Source organism: Arvicanthis niloticus, chromosome 1, assembly GCF_011762505.2.
Source record: "Arvicanthis niloticus isolate mArvNil1 chromosome 1, mArvNil1.pat.X, whole genome shotgun sequence".
NCBI lineage: Eukaryota > Metazoa > Chordata > Mammalia > Rodentia > Muridae > Arvicanthis > Arvicanthis niloticus.
This window is the reverse complement of record NC_047658.1, coordinates 71186222-71209212: the sequence shown is the minus strand read 5'-3', so window position 1 is coordinate 71209212 and position 22991 is coordinate 71186222. Positions and strand designations below refer to the sequence as shown.

At 47.4% G+C, this 22991-nt stretch overlaps 1 protein-coding gene across 1 annotated transcript in view; it reads right to left on the bottom strand.

Moving 5' to 3' along the window:
- Positions 1-2496: 2496 nt before the first annotated feature.
- The window catches only part of Clpb (ClpB family mitochondrial disaggregase), a 124932-nt gene continuing 104437 nt past the window's right edge, over positions 2497-22991 (bottom strand). The window contains exons 8-16 of the mRNA XM_034499463.2: positions 18237-18314; positions 17164-17219; positions 12739-12783; positions 12225-12386; positions 6335-6491; positions 5606-5679; positions 5370-5489; positions 5080-5184; positions 2497-4317 (exon numbers count right to left, since the gene is read on the bottom strand). Of these exons, the coding sequence (XP_034355354.1) occupies positions 4069-4317; positions 5080-5184; positions 5370-5489; positions 5606-5679; positions 6335-6491; positions 12225-12386; positions 12739-12783; positions 17164-17219; positions 18237-18314 (1046 nt within the window). The 3' untranslated portion in view covers positions 2497-4068. The remainder of the gene's footprint in view (positions 4318-5079; positions 5185-5369; positions 5490-5605; positions 5680-6334; positions 6492-12224; positions 12387-12738; positions 12784-17163; positions 17220-18236; positions 18315-22991) is intronic.

The following is a 22991-nucleotide window of genomic DNA, read 5'->3' as shown; positions in this document are numbered from 1 at the left end:
GTGGGGAGGCAGATGGATCTGTGTGGATTCAAGGCCAGCTTGGTTTACACAAAAAGATCCTATCTCAAAAAATAAAAATACTCAAGAAGCCTCCAGCCACCGAAAACATGACCAGGTTTTGTTTATTTTTGGGGGGAGGGGCTGGTGATGGACAGAGCTTCACACAGGCTAAGCAATTGCTCTATGACTAAGTTACATCCTCCGACTACAGCACAAACTACATCTTCAATGTTCTGTAGAAAACTCTCATTTACCCTGTTTTCATATTTGTTGCTGTGCAATTCTAAAAATTATTCCCTCCTCACAACCACCTGTGATTTCTTACTCATCTTGTATTTTCATTTTTGGTCTTTTCTTGGCTCCCTCTTCCCTTGGCAGCTTCAGCAAATTTTACCTATTTAACTTGTACTTTTAGCTGATCCACAAAGACCAGCCTGCTCAGCCTCTGCAGTGCTCGGGTTCTGGTCACCATGTCTGGCTGGTTAATTTTGTAAAAATCTCTTTTCTCCAGAAGCTCAGCTTTTATTGCTCATTTTCTGCTCAGAGTGTCATAATTTATTTTATTTTATTTTAATGTGTTTGTTTTGAGTTCAGGTGCACCATGCATGCAGGAGCACACAGAGGCCAGGAAGTGCTGGATCCCCTGGAACTGGAGTTACAGACAGCTGCGTTCTGCCCCGTGGGTGCTGAGAACTGACCCTAGATCCTCTACAGAGCAGTTCGCACGCTAAACCACCCAATCATCAATCCAACCCCTAAGGCAGTATTTTTCCTCCTCACTGAATAACCCTGAATCTAAAATAATCACCACATACTTTAAACTCACCCCCTTCCTGCCAGAGACCCCTATCCAGACTTGCAGGGATTTCAGGTTTGTGCAGGTCCTGCTCAGCCACTTCTCCTTTGCACCATAGCCAGGCACGAGAGGGCCTTACATAAGAAGCCTGCTGTCACCATGCTCTGCTTGAGCAGTTTTCAATCCTGATGGGTCCCACCTCCTGACTATACATTGCTAACAAGTCAAAGTATGCAGAGCAAATAAATAACTCTGTCCTGTCTGAGAGTCTCTCCATCTACACATTCCTGGAGCATCTGTTGGATGCAGGACTATGGCAGGCTTGCTTCTAGAGACAAAAACAGATACCAGAACAAGTGGTGCATGCACACTGAGCAAAGCCCAGGAAGGGACTTAGGCATTGGACTAGTCCAACATAACCCAAGGAGTCTGGCCTTTTGATGGGGTGACAACCCAAGTTCCTCAGAGCCCAAGGACCTATTCTGTTCCCCATCCTATAATCAGGAAGGTGGCTATGGGATTTTCAGTGATAAAAATGATCTAGTTTTGAATTAAGTGCCAGCTGTTCCTGGCCAGTCGAGGATCCAATAGGAACGAGGCCTAGGGGATGGGTGCTGACTGACTTAGGAGTCTCTAGCGAAGTGGTCCTCAACTTTCCCAATGCTTCAACCCTTCTGTTGCTACTTCATGACAGTAATGTTGCTACTGTTGTGAATCATGATGTCTGTGTGTTTGATGGCCCTAGGTGAGCCCTGTCAAAGGGTTGTTTGACCCTCAGAGCAATCGCTACCCACAGGTTGAGAACCAGCATTCTGTGACAAACACAGGAAAAGGCAAGAAAGAGAAACAGGCAAGGAAGAAGCAGAAAAGGAATAGTAAGGTTTTTAAGAAGGCTGTGTTGGAGATGGCCAGTGGTTATGAGCACTTACTGCTCTCAGTAGACCCAGGTTCGAATCCAACACCTACATGGTGGCACAATATTGTCTGTAATTCCAGTTCCAGGGTATCTAACACCCTCTTCTGGCCTCCAGAAGCACTGCACATATATGGTGCACAGACATACACTCATGCACAGAATTCTTTAAAGCATCAAGAAACCATTGGTTTATACAATAAAAGGAAACAGGAACACCTTGGAGGAATGGAAGCTGAGGCATGGAGGCTGTGAGTGAGCCCAGAACAGTGTACGGTGCCAGAACACAGAGGTGCAAGCAACATCAAGGCATGATGGAGCAACACACTTTCTACCACATTATAATCAATAGAGTAAATGAACAAACATTATTGAATAAATGAATGAGGTAAAAGGTTTCTTTGGAACAGAATATCAATTATTAAATACAGATGAATAAGGAACAACAAAATCTTCATAAGTAACACAGTAAATTCAACAGAAAATGTCTCAGCTGAGATGGACACTTACTCTAAGAAAAATTCTAAGCATGTGACATTTAAACAGTTTTAAGTATCTTCCCAGAAAATTCTCATTACTTTAAAAAATGTATTATTACTGTCATGTGTATGTGTGTCTGTGTTACATATGGGGGCAGGCACTCATGTCACCTGTCACCACATGTGTGGTCAGAGGACCATTTTTTTGAGGTTGGTTCTCTCCCTCTATCTTTACATGGGTTCAAGGAATTGAACAAGTCATCAGGCTGAGTACCAAGCGCTGTAACCTGCTGGGACATGCTAAGGAATTCTTTTCCTTTTTTTTTTTTTTTTTTTTTTTTTTGAGATAGGGACTCACTATGCAGCCCTGGCTGGCCTGCAGCTCACTCTGTAGATCAGGTCAGTCTCAAATATATAGAGGATTATACCTGCTTGACCCTTGGAGACAGGGTTTTACTATGTAGCCTAGGTTAGCTGGAACTCAGTATGCAGCACAAGGTAGCCTCAAACTTGTGACAATCCTACCCCAACCTCCCCGATCGCTGGAGTCCAGGCATAAGCCAGCAGTCTGGCTTGATTTCAGTTCCAGGGGAAAACTGTTATTTATTTATACACTTATTTATTTTGTGGCACTGGGAATCAACCCGGGCTTTCGTGCATGCTAGCCAAGGTCTAATACCTCACCCCAGCCTGACAGAGCCTCAGGGCTGGGAGGGAGGCTGCAGGGCACTGGCTTCTGTGCTCACCTTGCCAATCTCATCAGTGAAAGCATTTGCTAGATCCCAGCTGAAGGGCAGTCTACAAAAGAACTGGGACTCTTCTAAAACAGAGCAGGGAGGACACAGAAACTGCCTTGGGCAGACAGAGGGGAAGGTACTGGAAAGCAAAATGCAATGTGGGATGTCCAGGCTGGTGAAAGCCACAGCCTGCAGATGGGGCAGGAGGGTGTGGCAAGCTACTTTCCTTGTCCTGTCATTCCCCATGGGTCTCTGCTGTATGACAGGAGAGGCTGAGTTAAAGGTTTACGAGGTTGACTTTTTTTTCATAATTTTCTGAAGCCTAACAACTTCAAAGTAAAAAATAAAAAGAATATAATTATTGAGGTAGTGAGCAGCAGGCTGCCTCTGAGGGTGTCACCCAGGGCTGTGACCATCATGTCCACGACATTCTCCGACTCATGGCACTGACTTCAGACCTGTCGCCATACCATGCCACACTGAGTTGCCTCAATGGAATTACCACCTGGCTGGGACAGCAGTTAAGAGACAGGGCTGAGGCAGATCCATGTCCACCTGCGTGGAGCCTGACCCCAACCCTGCTTTCCGTTATCTGTATTGTATCGCCAGCCTACTGAATGAACCTCATCTCAGAGCCAAGTTTGTTCACCTGGGACCATGGTCCCGTCCCAGAGGAAGGCAGGAAGAGGAACCAAACAGATCTATGGGTGCCCTACACTGGCTTAGTCATAAGCCTTGACTCTGACAGTTGTAGGGTATGGGGAAGAGGTAGATGTGCTTGGGGCTCTTGCCGTTCCCCACTCACAACGGGCCATCTTGGGGTGAGCTGCATTAGCATGGGTAGAGGTGGCATGCCACTGCCTGATCTCTATCTTCTTCAGCCAGACTTGGTCTCTGCTGCATGTTTCTGAGCTTCTGGCACCATGGTAATGTTCTAGTGATTATAAGGAATGGATTCCACACTGAAGTGCAGACCAGGCTTGCTGTTCCTTGCCTTGGAGATCATAACAGACTATGAACCTCACAACCAAGACAAGCAGGAGAGGGTGCTAGGCCTTGGAAAGGCATGAGGGCAAGGTAGATCAGTTGCCATGCCACAGCAAGGGGCCTTTATTAGATGTTCAGGGCACAGACAGGTGGATGCTAGATGGTATAGCACACCTTCTCGGGGTGGAGTGGTGCCTGGATGTCCAGTTTGCGGGTCTTGCTGTCCTTATCAATGATCTCCAGTCGCAATGTAGGTGGACGCTTCTCAGCCTGGGGTGAGGGCAGCTCAGGGCTCTTGAGGAGGTGCTTGTCTGAGTCCTCCACAGTGATACGCAGGGTGCAGCCCCCTGGTAGCAGGTCCTGCTCATAGGCTGCTGCCAGTTGGTTTACCACACGGCGCTCTACCTGCAGGTGGCAGATGACATGGCCATTACTGCCTTGGCCTGACCTGTGGCTTAAGCCAGGAGCTGGAGCTGGCCTCTCTATCATATGTTTAGGCAAGTCAGAATCTCAGAGCTTCAGTTCTTACTTGCAAATGGACTTACTGGCAATAAGCTCACAGGTTACTGCTAAAGGGTTTTGAGTTCTCAGCCCACGTTCTTTAAATGAGGGTTCATACTAACTCATCCTGCTTAAAAGACTATTTTTTAAAATGAATTTATTTATTCACTTTACATCCCGATCACCCCCTCCCCACATGCCCATCCTCTTCTCCCAGTCCTTTATAATCCCCTCCACCATTACCTGTTCCTCTTAGGTTTTTTTTTCTTTCTTTCTTTCTTTTTTTTTTTTTTTAAATGTCCATTGGTGTTTTGACTGTATGTACCTGTGTGTGAGGGTGGCAGATCCCCGGAACAGAAGTTACAGACAATTGTGAGCTACTGTGTGGGTGCTGGGAATTGAACCTGGGTTCTCTAGAAGAGCAGTCAGTGCTCTTAGCCGCTGAGCCATCTTTCCAGCCCTCTTCCCTACCACTCAGATTTAACTGATCATCTTTTTTTTTTTTTTTTTTTTTTTTTTTTTTAAATTTCTGCAAGGACTTCTGTTGGTATGGATATTTCTAGCAGCTCAACTACAGGGAGACTGGATGAGCCTGAAAGTTAAGTCTGTGGGCACCAGGGAGGGAGGTATAAAGGTACCATGCTTGTCTCAGGCTTCTGTGCTCACCTCATGCTTAATGGAGCGGGCACCATAGTGGACGTTGTAGCCATCAACCAACACGTCTGCCACCTCGCGGTCCCACAGTAGTGTGATGTTGTGCCTCTGCTTGGCCTGAGGTGGGTCAGAGAGAGGTCTGTCTGCATGTAGCCCAGTACCTTCCAGCTCTAGGCACATTGGTCCAAGGGGGCGGGGCTTGAGAGACTGTGCCCTCTGGACCACTGGCCCCACATCACCTTGGGGTCATTCTTTGAGTTCCAGATATCTTACCCCCACCCATGGGCAGTCAGTTCTCTTACTCTCTTGGCCCAGAAGTTCAGTTCCTTATTGACCAGCTGGATGAGCTCTGAGTGGCAGAAAGGGAGGAAGTAGACAATCTCATTGATCCGTCCCAGAAACTCGTCTCTCCGGAAGTGAGCCTGCAGAGCCAGGTTAAGGGGGAGGTGTCAGTGATGGTTGCAAAGAAAGTTTCTGGGCCAAAGTATGGCTCCTCTCTGACCTAAAGTCCCCACTGGCGGTCAAAAGAAAAACTCACTTTCAAGATGGGTCGGATCACATTCTCTTTAAAGTTCTTTGAGATGGTGATCTTGTCACTAATCTGGACATCCCCTGTGAAGACAGATCATAAAGTACTTACCTGCCACACTGAGGGACCTCTGGGCTTGCTGACTCCATGGGAGAGCCATGGGCTTTCTGTTGAGTGCATGCAGCCACAGTCTAAAGTTCCTGGGCCTTGAATTGACCTCCTCAATAACTAGACTCTTTTGAGGCCCTTCGGCTCACAGATGCCTCAAGCCACAAACTCAGGAGGGAGTTGTTTGAGACAGGAGAAGATTCAGGATGAAGGCCTGAGCCAGGGCTCATCTTGAGGAGAAAGGCAGATGCAGCTTCTCTCTGATGCCATTTCCTATAACCTCATGTGAGGCCTTGCCCACTTCCATAATTTCTTACCTGGTATCTCCTCAGAATCTGTTGAGTGTGTATCTCTATAGTCCCATGGCGCTCGCTCTCTCTCTCTCTCTCTCTCTCTCTCTCTCTCTCTCTGTGTGTGTGTGTGTGTGTGTGTGTGTCTGTGTCTGTGTCTGTGTCTGTGTCTGAAGCCCTCCAGTAAACCAATAGATCTGGGCCTTACTGAGGGAGGGACACACTCTCTTGTCTGGTATGATACCTATTTTCTGCTCTAAGGATCTCAACTCCATTTCTGCCCCTAGATATGTCAGTGGTCAGATGACCTCCCTGAAGCAGGCCAGGCTGTACATCATACCAAGGTTTTCAGCGATTCGATTTCGGCTCATCTCCAAAGCTTCCTGTCTGAGCTGCAAAGCATGCTGGGCAATCTCATCACTGGCTACATTGGAAGTCATGATGAAGATGGCATCCTTGCAGTCAATGGTCTTCCCCTTGCCATCTGTCAGGCGACCCTGGTTAGGATGAGGAATGATAATGTTTAGGAAGCTGGCAGCTGGGCAAGCTCCCTCAGACAGCTATTTCTCAATGCTCTATGCTGTTGCCTCTCACTCTAAGCTCTCTGGGCATGGGACTCACATCCTAACAACAACGGCTTCACTGAGTGATGCCTCCATGTGAAGTGGACCTGCTTATGGTCCTCAGGGCACCTAGCATCCCAGGGGCTTCCAGTGGCCAGTCTGATTTCCCACCAAACACACTTCCTTTGGAGGCCTACTCTGGGCTGGACTCTTTGAGCCTTGTCATGGTCATGGTTTAGAGAGTCAGTGAGACCAGAAAACAATGACGATGATGAAGGGAGCCTGCGTCCCTGCAGGCATGCAGGGGAGGTTGTCTTAGAGAGTGATTATGAGGACTAGAAGTTGTCACTGGCGAAGCGCTTTATGAGACCATGCTGGGCAAATGGTCAGTCGTTATTTCTGTGGCCTAGGATATCTTGTAAAGTCAGATAGCACTTACTTCTACATAGTTGTTTGTTTGTTTGTTTTGAGACAAGGTCTTACTATGTAGCTGGGAGTGTCCTGGAACTATGTAGACCAAGCTGGCCACAAACTCACAAAGATTAACTTGCTTCTGCCTCCCAAGTGCTGGGATTCAAGGCTTATACCACTATGCCCAGATTTTCTTTTCTTTTCTTGATGTAGCTTCATAATTATTGTGTAGCTCTTGAACTCTAGTTCCTCCTGCCTCTGCTTCCTTAGTGTTGGGATTGTAGGTGTGGGCTACCATGCCCAGCCTATCTATCTTTGGAGCTATTCTTCATCCTGGCAAAGGGGGGTGGGTGGATGTAAAGGTTTCTTTCCTTCTTTAAATACTTTAGGATGTTTTCTTGGAACACTGAGCTCTTTCCAGAAGTGATACCGAGGAGGCATTCCTCCTGGAGACAGGTATATAAGAAAAGGAATGGCAGAAACAGAAGAGTAAGTACAGTATTCTGAAAGTAACCAGGTCAAGGGAGTACAGCCCTGGGCATATAGCAAGCCTCAAGGTCATCTGTGCACCAACAATGGACAGACGTGACAGTGGTGAGCAGGGTCTCGTTAAGAGAAATCAATGGATTGGCAGGTGCACACCGGCAGGATACTACTCTGTTACTACAGTGCTTCCTCCATCCATCTCCAGAACAGAACAACTCTGGGTAGAGGCCAGGCTGCTCAGTGTCTGAGGTCAGTTTCTGGCCTAGGTGTCCAGCACTCACTTGCCAACTGCCTGGATCTTTGCAATCACAGAGAACTCAAGCTCAGACTGGCTGCATGTTCACAGTTATGTAGCTAGAGTACAGAGACAGCCTGACCCCAGGGCTAGGCCTTGCCCTCTGCACCAGGCTAGAGAGCGTTCCAAGGTATCTCATTGTACCTGGCTTTCCTTCTAGGCCAATTGAATTTGTATCCTTTATCCTTTCCTCCTAACCAGACACAGGACTGATGGAGAGGGAGAGAATCCCTGACTGGGGTTGTCTGAGCTAAGTCAAAGCTAGAGAACATAACCCTGGGGACAGATCACTGAACCATGGTAGAATCCTGCCCCAGTTCAAACCAGTCACCATGATCATGTCAAACGTATGTTCCCTTTGCCTGATGACACCAGGCTCAGTTAGGGCTAGTTTTTGCCTCTAAAGTGACAAGAACCCAGGTAATAGGCATGGTTTCTAGGCTTCTTTTGCTTAGCCCTTGGCCTAGGCCTCCAAGAAAGCATTAATTCTAAGGTGTGTGTGTGTGTGTGTGTGAGACACTCCACACCTTGGGAGTTGGTCACCCTGCTGTCCCTGGTTTGGGGGTGGGAAAGGTGAAGAAGTCTCAGCTCTCGAGCTGTTACCCTCCAGCTCTTTGCTTTGCTAACTGGCTCTTACACAACCAAATCAGTAGGGGGGCAGATTGAACTTGAGGTCAAGTCTGGGTGCTCATATGACATGACCCAATCATATGCACATGGCACTTTGTGTGTTCCACACTGGCCTTCTGAGCTAATCCCTGAGGACTGGGTTCACACATCCCTGTCCCAGACATAGCAATAACCCAGCAGCAATTTCAGTGTGAGAGACCAAAGCTCTGTTCATACCTAGGCCTCAGGATGGTCCAACATGGGCCAGGGGAGCTGGTCTACTACACAACCGATCCCAAGAGTGACTTTTAACATTCACATCTCAGTTCTCTTTGAACAATTAAGATGTAACCCAAAGGCAGAGCTGCCCTTGTCAGCCATCCTGGCTGGGGTGAAAATCTCACCCGAGGCTTATGAGCTACTTATCAGCCCTTCCAGTACTTGGAGTTAGAATTCTTATGAGTCTTTGAAGGGAAGAAGAGAGAGTGCCCAAGGGACCAGGCTTTTCCTGGGACTTCTATGTTGGGCAGTAGGTTCTCTTTCCTGGAGATGACCCAGTGTTCACGGTACTTTGGTGACAGCTAGAGAGTTCTTGATTTTCTCCATGCAGGACTGGGAGGTCAGGCCTAGCAGGGTCCAGGACTTCTATCACCCCAGACTCTGGACCACACGCCCTTATAAACACTGCATTTGTTATTTTCTCTAGCCCAGCACCTTCCTTCCTTGGGGGCCCTGTCCACTCAGCTCACCAGTAACACACAGGCTGTGCCCCCCTTCTGCCTTGTACAATGCCTCAAGAATAAACACATGAAAAAAAAAAAGAATAAACACGAGCTACACTCTGTGGACTGCCCGTCACTGTGGTGACTCCTCCTTAAACCTTTGATCCATGCTGTGCTTGCAGGCTAATCCCTCATTGCTTCTGGGCCACAGAATCCTACTTAGATTGACCGGTAGCATTCCTTTGGAGGCTTCTGTTAACCTCTGTACTGAAGGAATCACAACTATGACTTTGGCCAGACTATTCCTAAATATTCCTAAACTGGAGCACCTCTGGGCTGGTCCATAGACATCACATTCTTAGCAATGCCCCAGGGCTCACCTTCCTTCCTTTCTGCATCTGCTGCTTGGCCTGCAGATTCCCTTGCTTTAGCTTATGGCTCAGCCACTTGATTACTCAGGTTAGACATTGGCTCATGGTGGCAATGCCTCTCTCCTCAAAGATGTCTACGGTTTATGAAATTTGCTTTGGACCAGGCTGCTGCAGCTACAGATGGATTCTTCAGTTGACTCCTCACTGGGTCTCCCTCCCACTGTTAGGCCACTCCTTTGCATACCTGCCTTTAGGGGCTTTGTAAAGTGAAAATCTGACCCTGTTGCATAAAGGTCTTTTAACTATTCCTTATCTCCTGTAAGATAAATCTATATCCTTTGCCTGCTTTAAATATTATTTGGTGTGTGTGTGTTGCACCAAGGATAGAACCCAGGACTGTAGCATGCTAGGCAAAGTGCTCTACCTCTGAGCCCTCTCTGTAGCTGTGTCATTGGCTACCTCATCTGTACTGCTCTGTTCCCACTTTCTGAATGGCAGCCCTGGTACAGAGCTGTAGACCTGGAGCCTTGGTGTGTCAGCGTTCTTCTTCCAGCTCTGTGTCTGCCTCCTAAGTACATAAGCGGTACACACCTTTAAATCTAGCACTCTGGAGACAGAAGCAGGTAGGTTTCTGAATTTGAGGTTACCCTGGTCTACAGAGAGTTCCAGGACAGCCAGGGCTACATAGGGAAGCCCTGTCTCAAAATCAAAACAAACTAACAAACAAACAAACAGGTAAAATTAGAATTTGCAGTTAGTCAACCCAGCGTTTGCCAGCTTGGCCTTGGGGAATGGCTGGAGTGCACCAGTCCAGAGCCTCAACAAGCATGTATGCTTAAATCTGACTGAGTAAACTCAGACTGTGGCTTTGGTCAGTGGGATCAAGAGCTTCACAGACTAGCAGACTGGGCTGTGTGCTGTAGGAAGGAATTAGCATCAGTTTCCTAAAGGTCTTCAGTGGAACTATGTGACAGGACAAGGGAGAATGGCTTTAATAGGAGGCCATTAGCATGTTCCAGTGGATACGTTGTCAGCAGCTGTTTACTTCTCTCCTGGCCAAGGAGGCCACCATAGGAATCTGTAGGAAGGCCAGAGGCCTAACGGGCTGCCAGCTCACTTTCCTAAGCAGGGCTTCCTTGCAGACTGGCCTGCTCTGGCCCTAGATGCCCCTGTAAGCTTTGGAATGGCGTCTAGTTTAACACCTTTAACTCGGTGTTACTCTGAGGATGGGATGAATTGATACATGTGTGTTTCTTAGAATGGTGTGTGGTAGCAAACAAAGTGCAAAATCTCTAGTTCTTATCCCGCTCCGTTTCTACCTGCTTCCTAGGTAGCTCAGTAGGTTGGGGTAGGTGTGGTCCATAGCTGAGCACCTGCGTCTCACCAATAGGCCCAAGTAGGAGGCTCAGAACACATGCATGACTGAATGTGGGGAGCTCTGGAGGTCAGGTCTTTTGTTCGGCAAGTCAGCTAACTGGGAAGATGGCAGCTAACTGGGGAAAAGGCAAAAAACACTGGGCCTGCTAGGAAGGCTTGCAGCTGGTGGGGACATTTAGATTCTGTGACTTGGTACCTACATTTTTATTTGCTTTGGGAGTGCCTCTCCCTACGCCTCATGTGACATTGGAAGCAAAGCAAATCCTCATTTCCCTAAAACTGGAGGAGAAAAAGACAAAAGTGGGCCAGCCTCCGCTTGGTACATAGTGCTAGCTAGTGCAACTCTTAGAACAGAGACCTCATCTCCACTCAGCACTGGGCCTTCCCATTCTTAAGGCAGGGCAGCACAGTACCCCAGAACAGGTAGAGCCTATCCTCTGCTTGAGGCTAAGTACCACTCAGGTTGAAGGAGACAAGGTGTAGAGGAGAGCTGGCTCTGGAATCCCACGTATCCATACTCTAATCCTGTGTTTTACATGAAGTCCTGTAGCCGTGCAGTTATCATTTATACCTTCTCTGAACTTGGCATTTTCCTTTGTCTTAAAAAAAAAAAAGAGCTATCTTCTTCCTGACTATCACAGTGACCAGCAATGATGTCTGTTAAATCTTTTATTTTTTGATTTTATGAGCATTGTTATTTTGCCTGCATGTATGTCAGATCTTAAGAGTTACAGACAGCTGTGAGCTGCCATGTGGGTGTTGGGAATTGAACCTGGGTCCTCTAAAAGAGCAGCCAGTGCCCTTAACTGCTCAGCCATCTTTCCAGTCCCTTCTGTTAAATCTTTACTAGAGGTAGGTATCAAATGGACAGAGAAAATCAAGTTCTCATTTGTAGCCCAACTTGACCAGTGGAAGGACTGCCCAATTTGTCAGGAGATGGGCACTATGAACCCCAGTAATACCGTTTCATCAGTAATAATGTGGTTTTCATTTAAAACAAGTTAATGCAGATCAATAGGAGAGATGCTTGCAGTTAAGGACACTGGCTGCTTGTCAGAGGACCTAGGTTTGATTTCTAGCACCCACATGGTAGTTACCATCTATAACTCCAGCCCTGGGGGATCTGATGGCCTCTTGTCTCTGTGGGCACCACACACGGTACACACATGCAGGACAAATACCATATACATTAAACAATTTGTCCTTGTCACTGGAGGCCTTTGATGTCTAAAGATGGACTTGCTGAGGTCAAAAGGCCAGTTAGGAGCAGGGTTAGAACTAAATTCTTGTCTTCCTCTCCCTTGCCCTGCTGCCCCTCTAGACATCAGCCTATGAGGCCATAAAGTCTAGCTGCTTTCCTTTCAAGTGCCTCTCCTGTGTCCCTGCCTGCTCTTACCTCATCAAACAGCTGCAGCATGATGGTGAGCACATCTGGATGGGCCTTGTCCACTTCATCAAAGAGGACCACTGCATTTGGGCACTGCTTCAGTTTCTTGGTCAGCTGGCCACCCTCTTCATGGCCGATGTAGCCTGGTGGAGAACCAATAAACTTGGCTACCTGGTGGAAGGCAATAACATGTTAGAAACGTCTTTTTGTGTTTTTAGCCTATAATATGGGGCCAGTGTGGGAAGATGGCTGCATACAGTTATTAAGAGAGCAAGTCTCATCAGGGATAGTCAAGAATCCTGCCATGATGGGAGAGCAGATGGATCAGTTTCTTCAGAAATGTTGTGCACAATACATCATTGTGACCCTATTGTGCATGTATGCCCCTCTCTGCGCCCAGGACAGATCCCAGGGCTGCTGAAGAATTATTGGAAGTCAAAGGCTCAAGTGTCAAGTCATACAAAACCCCAAGTGGTGATGATTTCAGGCCCTCTGAGACATACTTCCCCGAAGACTATCTCACCTCATGTCGCTCCTGGAACTCAGACATGTCAAGCCGGATGAAGCCCTGAATAGAAAGAAATAAGGTTTGTCAGTATGAGACAGAAAGGCAAGGGAAGGGCCTAGGCCAGACCTCTCCAGTATCCTAGGCCTTCAGATGTGCCACATTCTCAAACCCCACATATTTCCCAGTCTTGGCTTTCTTCTCTCACCCACTTCTCCACAGGATACTTTTATTTTCTACCTTAATAAGGCCAATCACATCTCTGCCCTTATAAATACATTCATGACATCCCTTCCCCCAGGCAGCTTCTACAGGTCTTGTCACCACATCTATGGCTACCACCCCAACCCCATTCCCAGAGAGTGTTCCATATGTGCCCAGCACTGAAGTCCTTGTCCTCAAGAAGTGGCAGCTCAGCAGTCTGAGTGAAGCAGGCAGGCATGACTAAGGTCAGCACCCCCAGTAGAGATGGTGGGAACATGAAGGGTGGGTCTCCACAGTGTTCCTCAAGTTTGCAAGACTATGGCATGTGTATGTCCCCTTGTTTTTTCTTTATAGCTCACAACTACTATTTTACATTTTTCTTAAAAGGCATCCATGATGACCCTTTAGGTCTTCTTTTTCTACCATGGTCATGCGGATGATTTCCCAGAAAGCCCCTTAGGGAGAAGGCCATAATTAGGGCCAGGAAAAGAGGTGTGTGTGATTTAACACAGGCAGAGGAGCCCTTCCTTCTCATGGGTTCCTGAAGCCATGAGGGCACTATGACTATCAAAAAATCCTGCTCCTCTCTCCTTACTGAGCTCATGTAGAATGCATAAGCACTGCTGCTCCCAATAGGTGAGGGTGACAAGGCACCAGACCCTCAGAAAGAGGCACCCACAGCTGTATTCTAGCCAGGCCACATTTCAGACAGTCACTCAATGAAAAAGATTGTATTGTCTGCCCTGTCACTGCACAGGTACAGGCTGGAGGGGTGAGCTTAGGCCAGGAACCAGGTGACTGGACCCAGTTCTTCCACTGACTGTGTGGCTTTAGCCCTCAAGCCAGTATCTCCCTGTACAACACCAGGCTCTTGGTCTGAAGAAAGACCTAAATCAATAGGTAGGAAAGACATTAGGAAGTCTGTTATTAAGGCTATATGGTGGGCTAGGGCCGCTCTCAGTTTGTGGGCATAAGCAGCACTTCCAAGAGAGCCTCAGCAGCTAATCCAGAGAAATTTCTGGAAAGCAAAAGGACAACTGTGGGAAAGCTCAGAGTGCTGACATGAGGTAGCAAAAATGTGGAAAAGTCACAAACACATGTCTGATAAGAGTTGACATTTGCTGTGCTTACTACATGTCTAGCAATGTTCTGAGGAAGCTATTAAATGGCTTAGAGTGCGTATAGCCTGTGGTAAGCAGGAGGTGAAGAAACAAACCACAGACTGGAGTATCTTGTCCAAGGCTGTTGAGTTTTTGGTCATGACAAGTACTGCCTTTTATCTCCCCTATCAGTAGCTGGGTTCTCAGTAGTCTTCATTTGAAAGGTTCAGAGGTTTGTGCTCAGAAGGGATTGCCACAGGACCCAGAGGGTGCTTTCTTATGACAAGTGACCTCACCCCAGTTATTCTAAAGTCTTGCTAAGCAGCTTGGACTAGTTTTTGAGATTGATACTCTTGGTTGGAATCTTTTTGGTTTCATGCGACTTTAATTTGGTTATATACAAAGTGAGAAAACAGAAACTACAGTCACATCCAACATGTCCTGAGAGTACATTATGGGTAATATGTAATATTAGGAGCAATGGAGTTTACCATTTTATACTATTGTAATAGTAATCTAATGGGAGAGCAGCATTAGAGAACCTACTACTTAGAAAATGGATGAAAACAGAGTCCCAGTCAATTCCACACAAAAGGAGAGTCAAATCATTGCTCTTAACCTGTCACTATAGTGCCACTAAAACTTGAAAGTCTTTTGGGCTCCAGTACCTGGCCTTATGATAATATCACAGAACAAAAGGTTCTTTCCCAAGGATTACTAAGTCTGCTGAAAGTTAGCACGGATGTCCAGTTGAGGAAATAGTACAGAAGCTGAGGGGAAGAAAAACGAGTAAGCTTACAAATGGATCTGGTAAGAACAGCTATCAATAATGCCTTGTGAGACAGTAAGCATTAGTATCTCTTCACAACCAGTAAAACAAGGGTCAGAGAGGCAGACCAGACTCCCAGGCCAGTGCTCAGTTTATCACATGAGCCCCCTTGGGAGGCACAGGAAGAAAGCTCCCACTTGTGATGAGCCTATGTGACACTGGACTCATATACCTAACACTTTCTGCACTTTACTGACTGTCCTGGAGGTGTCAGGAACACTGGCTCATTAGCTTACAGTCCAAGGTTCTCTTGGATTTTGATGGCATGCTTCAAACATGAGTGTCCCATGGCTAGGAATTGTCCATGTAAACATACTCTGTAATGGTTGGCCCAGGGGGTTGGACCGATAAGGGGTTTTATATATAAGATCTGAATCACACATGATTCAGTAAGTATTTTTAGGGGGCCAGTTATGCATCTTGTCTTCCTCTGTGAAACAGACAAATCAACATATTTCTAATCTCACCCCTAGAGCAGCTAAGAATAATGGTACTGAGAGAAAAGTGGAAGGCTAGACTCTGGGCTTATGCCTCCTCCTAACAAATTACCTTGGGCAAGCCTCCTGCTACTCTAGGGCTTTAGCTCTCTCAACTAAAAAGCAGATGAAGTTAGCACTGTTCCTCATAGGATCAAGTAAGAGCACACAGCAGGAGGGCACTGCTGGGACAGGCTAAGGAGAGATAGTGTCTCTGACAGTGTGCTGGAGCCTGAGTAAGTGAATGCTCACCATAACCTCAGGAGAGGGGCTGGAGAGCTCTTCCCTGAGGCAAGAAGGCTGACTTTTGTAGTGAAGGACCTACTTAGGGCCAGGAGAAAAACTAGAACCTGAGTCAAGGGTCCATGGCTCTCGGGCTTGGTGCCCCATAGCTCAGTGCCAAACAGCAGATGCAGGAGGGAGAGGGTGCTACTTGCCTTGTGGGGGAGGCGTGTATTGATCTCCATCCCACCCTTGAAACACCCTGTGGTGGTTTCTGTCCCCACTTAGATGTACCAACTAAAAGGTACCCGCATCAACAGTCGCTCTACAGCAGCACGTCAGCAGATCCTCCCTCCTACATCCACTGTGTATGGAGACATATTAAGACAGCATGGATAAGGAGATTATAATTTGTAATTAAATATTAACCTTTCTGACAGTATTAAAATTAAACCACTCAGAATTCTTCATCCCTAATCAGGTGGTTCCTGCCCGTAACTGCATCTTTCCTAATAGTCTTGCTAGTTTATGGCCCTTTCCAGAGTGCTAATTGTTTCAATGGCTGGCAACCTGATGAATCGTCTGAAGCCACTCTTTCGGTTGCAGCGCATTAGCATGCCACACACTTCTTCTTGCCTGCTTGCCTGCCTGTCTAGTGGGTCTGCCGTGGGTCTGGGAGAGGTTGTGTACAGCTACTGGCAGAGACAGGGAAGTTTAAGAGTTTTCTGCCAGCTGTGCCACAGAAGGGCTCACACAACCTGGGCTACTTTGTTTCTATGGATCCAAGGATCCTCAGGGAGGTAGCAAGGGCACAGGTAGGGTACAAGGGGACGGGAGTTCAGGAATCTGCTTCTGGGCTATTTAGCTGGTAGGGCCTAAGCTGCCCTTCTTTGCCTTTGGGGGTGGGGTGTGGGGAAGGGGGGAGGTGGCCATGAAACTAAATTAGGCAAGCACACTGGAGTCTTAGGCAACCTCCAGGGGCAAATGGGGGAACTTAGCCTTAATAATGGGAAGGTACTTAGCTTTAACTGAGTATTTTGTAATGTCACCAAGGACTGCTTTCTCAAAAGCATCTCCTGTCATTCAAGGTCTTTAAAACCAGGTGGGGATAAACATAGCTGGGGAGACTCCAAGGCTCTTGTTAGAAGCAGAGCAGAATCTTAGTTGAGGGCACATGCTCGATGGAGAAGCAGCAGACACCATTCCTACTTGTTTCTCCGGTAGCTGCTGGTTCCCTGTAGCATAGCCCTACCCAACTGGGATACCTAGCTAGCCTGAGCTCCTGCAGAGAACCCTCAGTAAACACTGTATGAGCTGTGAGTACATCCAGCAAGACGCCTGGCAAGGATAGGCGCTCAGCAATGTGCAGATGAATCTCATCTAGTCTCCCAAGGGCCCTGACTCAGGCAGCTAAAGACAATCATTGCTATTTCACAGGCGAAGAAACTGAGGCATGAAAAATTAATTCTTAGAGCAATCTCTGGCTGGAGCAGAGGCCTGCTTCTGGGGCCAGGGCCCAGCTTTTTGATTGGCTGCCGCTTAAGTTTCAGGACAAGCATGAATGGCAAGGTTTCCCTGGCTTATAGACTAGACCTTGGTCCTAATTCCTTACCTTTTTGGCATCTCTGTGCATATACTTGGCTGTCTGCTTGGCCAGCTCAGTTTTCCCTAGGAATAAGGTAGATGAGTTAGGTCAGAACCAGTTGACAATCTTCGGAGTAAAAGTACATTAGGGATGGTTATGGTGGTGCCCATCTTTGATCTCAGCAACTGGGAGGCAGAGGCAGGAGGATTTACAATAGTGAGTTCCAGGACAGCCAGGGCTATGTAAAGAGACCTTGTCTCAAAAAAATTAAAAACACTAGGATGCACGGACACTGATGAATACTCCTTTTATGATAGGAAGCTGAGGTCCAGAAACTCTCCTATGGTGAATCTGAAACAACAATCACAGTGCACTTCCAGTTTCCCTGATGAAGCCAAGGACTTTCTCTATAGCAGCATCCTAGGAGTGGAGGCAGGCAATAGGACTTGTAACCCAACTCATCCTAGCACAAACTTCATCTCTTCTAAGACTGCCCCAACTTCCTGCCTCATGCCCTGCATCCCTCTTAAACACTCACAGCCCTGGAAAGGCTAGAAGATGACAGAGTACTTGCCCCTGGCACCACAGATCTTGTGACAAAAAGGACAACCCCTAAGTGGTAGTTTGTTGGAAGGGCCATCTGGAATGATGGTAAATCCACTATGTGGCACACAGAGCTTCATGGTCAGGTCCACGAGGGTGCTGGGAGGTAAAGAGTAGACCATGAGAGACCTATCAAGACCATGGAGGGAGGTAGGGGTGGAGGAAGGCAGAGGACACCTCAGATGATACAGCTCACCTGACTAGAAAGGTAGCCATGCCTTACTACAATCAGTTCTGCTGTGCCCTGTACACAGGGGTTTTCCCAAAGGTAGGCTGCCCTGGGTACAGCTGGTGTGCCAGGGAGTGAAGGTGGTTCATTTCCCCAGAGGTGAGCCTATGGGATGCACAGGGGTAACGAACATGGGACATGACTAAGACGTCCAGGTCTTTTTTCTTGGTGACTCTGTGATCTAGGGCAGCTGTTTCTGGAGCTGTCAGGCTCAGGGCAGCTGCTTCTCTAGCTCTGCTTCCCCAGTGACTAATCTGCCCATGATTACCTATTCCAGATGATCCCAAGAAGAGGAAGACTAGAGGGTGCTCCTCATCGTACCAGCCATTCTCCTTCCTCCGGATTGCTACAGCCAAACACACAACATGGGATGGGGAGGGAGACAGATAAATCAATGACACAAAAGGCAGGATAATTATCACTAAGTATACAATATGTTTTACTGCTCTGCGCCCACTCAAAGTCCTCACTACCATTAGTGCTACCTAATCTGATTAGCTGGCAAGGCCCCTAGAGACACCTAATCAGGTTAGCATGGATTTGGAAAGCTGCCCAGAGCAGATTTCGGATAAAGTTTTCCAGGATGAGCACTCAGCGTTGCCAGGGAAACCAAAAGGCGGGTGGATAGTGAATGGAGGTGAGGGGGTTGGGGGATTGGTGAAGGAGAATCTGAGAGGAACGTTAACTCTCGCTGGTCACCCCTCTATTCATCTGGGAAACTAGTAGAGAATGATACGGTGATACCCACGGACCCAGGGAGGTGAAAGACTTGGGCTCTTTCCCATTTGGAAAACCAAGGTCTGTGCTGATGTGTGGTTTAAGAAGTAGAACAGAACCAAAAGCATTTTCTGGAAGCCAATCAAGGGCAGTGTACAGCCTGGGTACAAGGAGAGGGACAGACCTGTACTAGGTTTCTTGAGGCTCTCCTCAAGAGGAAGGAAGTGGTCAAGGGCTATTCGTGAAGGTGAGAAAACCCAATCTTAGCTATGGATGGAATGAGGCAGAATCATGAGAAGAGTCACATATTGGACACCCTGGATAGTAGGTAAAACTGGAAGTCACCAACAATGTATTTAAGACCCACAGAAACACTGAAGGGAAAGGATTTGTAACTCCATCATCTGGAACAGGAAACAGGCTTAAGATAAAGAGACTTGTTAAGTCATGTAGTTGGTAGATGGTATATAAGAGTTGCTTCTTTCCCAAAACTTGTCTTTACAAAAAACAAAACAAGCAAACAAACAATGCCCCCAAACCAACCAACACCCCCCCCCCCCAAATACAGCCACTTTAAGAAGTGAGTGCCAATTTGGGTGGCACTAATGGAAACACAGTGGTTAGGAGCAGGAAGACGACAGAGCACTGTGCAATGTCAGGGTCTGTCTGCAGATGGAATAGTGTGTCTGGTCTGGTCCCCAGAGTGTCACAGGACAGTAAGAAAAGGATATATGTCAGAGGACATAGGCCTGGAAACTTACTTAATGGAGAAGGAGCCAACAATCATGGGGATTGCCTGCCAATCTAGAAAAGTCAAGCTCCCAAATGTTATGTCGTTGGGCTTCAAAGTAGCCACAGGACTGATGACAGATCACAGGGCTGACAGAATCTGGAGAAGTGGCAGGCCCAAAGTGGTGGGGAGAAGAACTAATGTAAGGGATAGGCAGGAGCAGGCTGAGTCTGGGCTGCCCCATGCCTGCCTTCTTCCTTACCTTTTAGAAACAGATGGAAACGGTGCAAGCTCAAGAACAGACAAGCCACCTGTGCTGCCAGGAGTTGCTCCCTGAGAAGGGCTTGGGGAAATGGCCTGAGTTTTCTCCTGGGCTGAAATCTGGATCTTCTCTAACTAACTAGCTGGGGTTCTCTGAAAGGGCTGGCTAGGAGGGATACCCAGAGACCTCATGAGCCTGATCACAGGGGTAAAGGAGGAAACTCCAAGCCTGTTTGCCAACAGAAACAAGGAGTTAGTGGTCAGAGTATTTGGGAACAGGTTCAGGTAGTAAGTTGGCAGAGGTAAGACTTGGTGTTGCTACGTGAAAACAAGTGTGTGTGTACAGGCAGGGCCAACAGAGGGTCAGCTGAGAAGAGTCATATTCTTCCAAAAGTTGGCAGAGATGAAAATCTATGTTGAGAATAGAGGAAGCCTGAAGCAGGCTTAGGCTTTGTATATCTGGGAAGGCAGAAGGACCCAGCATCGCTCAGACAGGTGGAATGGCGCCTCAGGCAGGGTATCGTGTTTGTGAGGTTCTGCTCTTGGCTGTTCTTTTGGGGTAGTGTCCTAGCCTATTGAGAGCTGCACATAGCTGGGCTGTGCGGCACAAAAAACCACCATGGAGAATGTGGAATTGAATTACGCCTGGGGCCATCTTTCCCCTTCCTTTCTAATAATGCACCTGGGAAAGAGCTCTTTATAATGCCAGGCAGACTCCACTGCACAGCTGTCCCTGGTCAATTTTGCCAGACCCAGGGCAGGAGGCTGGGGTGGGCCTGCTCTGGGGTCCCTGTGAAACAGGCGAAATGCCAACCATTAAACAATTATAACTCTGGATATTTCTAATAATATCTTAAGAGAAAAACGGCCAAGCAGATGGAGTCCGACAGAATGAAAAATGAAGGCAGCTAGGAAAAACTGGGGAAGGCAAGCCCCAGGGTGTGTGTGGCTGGTCAGGACTGAGGGCTGAGGCTGGGGAGCCGGGAGAGTCCTGCCAGTCCAGGGTAAGGGTTAGGCCAGAAGGAGACTGTAGGGGGCCCACATGCATGTGGCTGTAAGTGCTGATGCTCTTACTGTGGCTCAGTGAATGTGCAACTTACTTCACTAGCACTTCATAAAGAATCTCTGTATCAGTAATGTCACATTGCCTCATTATGGTTATATGAGGCAAGAAGGGCAGGGAACTTGATTCCTGTTTTACAGATGAGAATATGTGCGTAGACATTAGGAAACCTGCTCAGGTCCACAGGAACAGTCAGAAGACAGGGCTTTTTAACTCCACTGTGCCTGACCCTTGAACCTACACTGTCAGGAGCAGAGCAAAGGAGGGAAGCTTTGGAAGCCCCAATCTTGTCCTCACTACTGTTCTTGGCTCTCCACAGTGTCAGGCGCCTTCTGCAAGTACAGCTCAGCACCTCGCCCCCACAGACCCCAGCTCTGCAAGTTCCAACCAGGCTCTTCTGCTCTCACACACTGCACTAGTGCACATCTCACTAGTCCTGCACCAGATGGACTTGACCACCTCTGTTACTGCGAGACCACTGGGGAAAAAGGCTCTGTAGCAAGTCTTCATGATCAATTCCATCATAATGCCCCTAGCCTATCAGTTCTCTGGTTATGTATTCATTTATAGAGCAGTGTGGTGGAGATGAAGCGTTAGGAGGAGCTTGCTTGGAGTCTTGTCTTCTGCCACTTCCTCACTGGTTGAGGAAAATACCCACTCCTTTTTAGTCTTGTTTTCTTCACTTCTAAAATGAACAGAGGTTCATATGTTGTCGGCTCCCCATGGAGACAGGGCAATGATTAGGGCAAAAGTAATGGAAATCACCATGGCAGCAATGATGGCCGTCAGTGTCCGTCTGCATTTTACATTTTAAAAAATTATTTATTTATTTTTTATGTTTTTCAAGACAGGGTTTCTTGGGGAGCCCAGGCTGGTAGAACTCAGAAATCTGCTTGCCGAGTGCTAGAATTAAAGGTGTGAGCCACCACTACCTGGTTCAGTGTCAGCTTTTAAAATATCTCCTTCAACAAAGTAATAATGCTAAGTAGTATATAATGTCTGTTTCATACAGGAGGAAACTAGGAACCAGCCATGGGAAATCAATAAAGGGGTTTCTTCTACCTGTGGCCTTATATGGGGCAGGGGCAGCAGGTACTGGGCACTCTAACTACTTAAGGATCCCTGAGGCTAGCCTCTTACGGGTTTAATGTTTGTTGACTAAATTAATTCTTGGTATTCTTGGGACTGCAAAAAGACAGGCTGATTTTTATCCCCTTTTACAGAGGACAGCGTGTCTGGAAGAGACTCAGTGCTGTAGGTCACTTCTGCCACTCTGGGGGAAAGGCTGCTGGTCTCCTCTGAGCCCACTGGGGAGCCTTATGCATCTTTTCTGTAAACAAGCTCCTGCCATGTACTCGGCATGCACCTCTGATGTAAGACTGAGGCTCTAGATGGGATGGATGTGCTGGGAGTATGACAGAACATTTGCACCTGAATGCTTGAAGCACAAGGTATAATAGGGCATTCTGGGAAGGCTCTGGTATGTGAAAAAGCAAAGAGGGAAACGATCTGCCTACTCTCAACCCAGAGCTTTGCTTCTATCCAGCTGAAGCTCAAGGACAGCCGGGGCTCACACTTCTTTATAAATTCTTTTATTTTTTTATTTTTATTTTTTGGTTTTTCGAGACAGGGTTTCTCTGTGTAGCCCTGGCTGTCCTGGAACTCACTCTGTAGACCAGGCTGGCCTGGAACTCAAAAATTCACCTGCCTCTGCCTCCCAAGTGCTGGGATTAAAGGCATGCGCCACCACTGCACGGCAAGTTCTTTTATTTTCAAATTTATTTTTATTTATGTGTGTATGCCATGTATGCCGTAGGACAGACAAGGCTGTCAGACCCTTGAAGCTGGAGTTACAGGCAGTGTGAGCCACCCAATGCGGTTACTGAGATCTGAACTCAGGTCCTCTGGAAGAGTAGCCAGTGCTCAACTGCTGAGTCATCTGTCCACAGCCCCTCTTGGTAAGTTCTATGGTCTTGTGTGAGAGGATTTTCAAAGAAGCCTAGTAATCTGGACACACAAGTATTCAATGATGCGGCGTCTCCAGGGGAGCCAGCTATTTGGAGCAATGCTGGAGGCTGAGAGTCACCCTTGTGTTAACTAATAGTATCCAAGGGGCTCTTGTAGCCAGGTGGTGGCAGCGAACACCTTTAATCTCAGCACTCTGGAGGCAGAGACAGGTGGATCTCTGTGCCAGCCTGGTCTACAGAGTGAGTTCTAGAACAGCCAAGGCTACACAGAGAAATCCTGTTTTG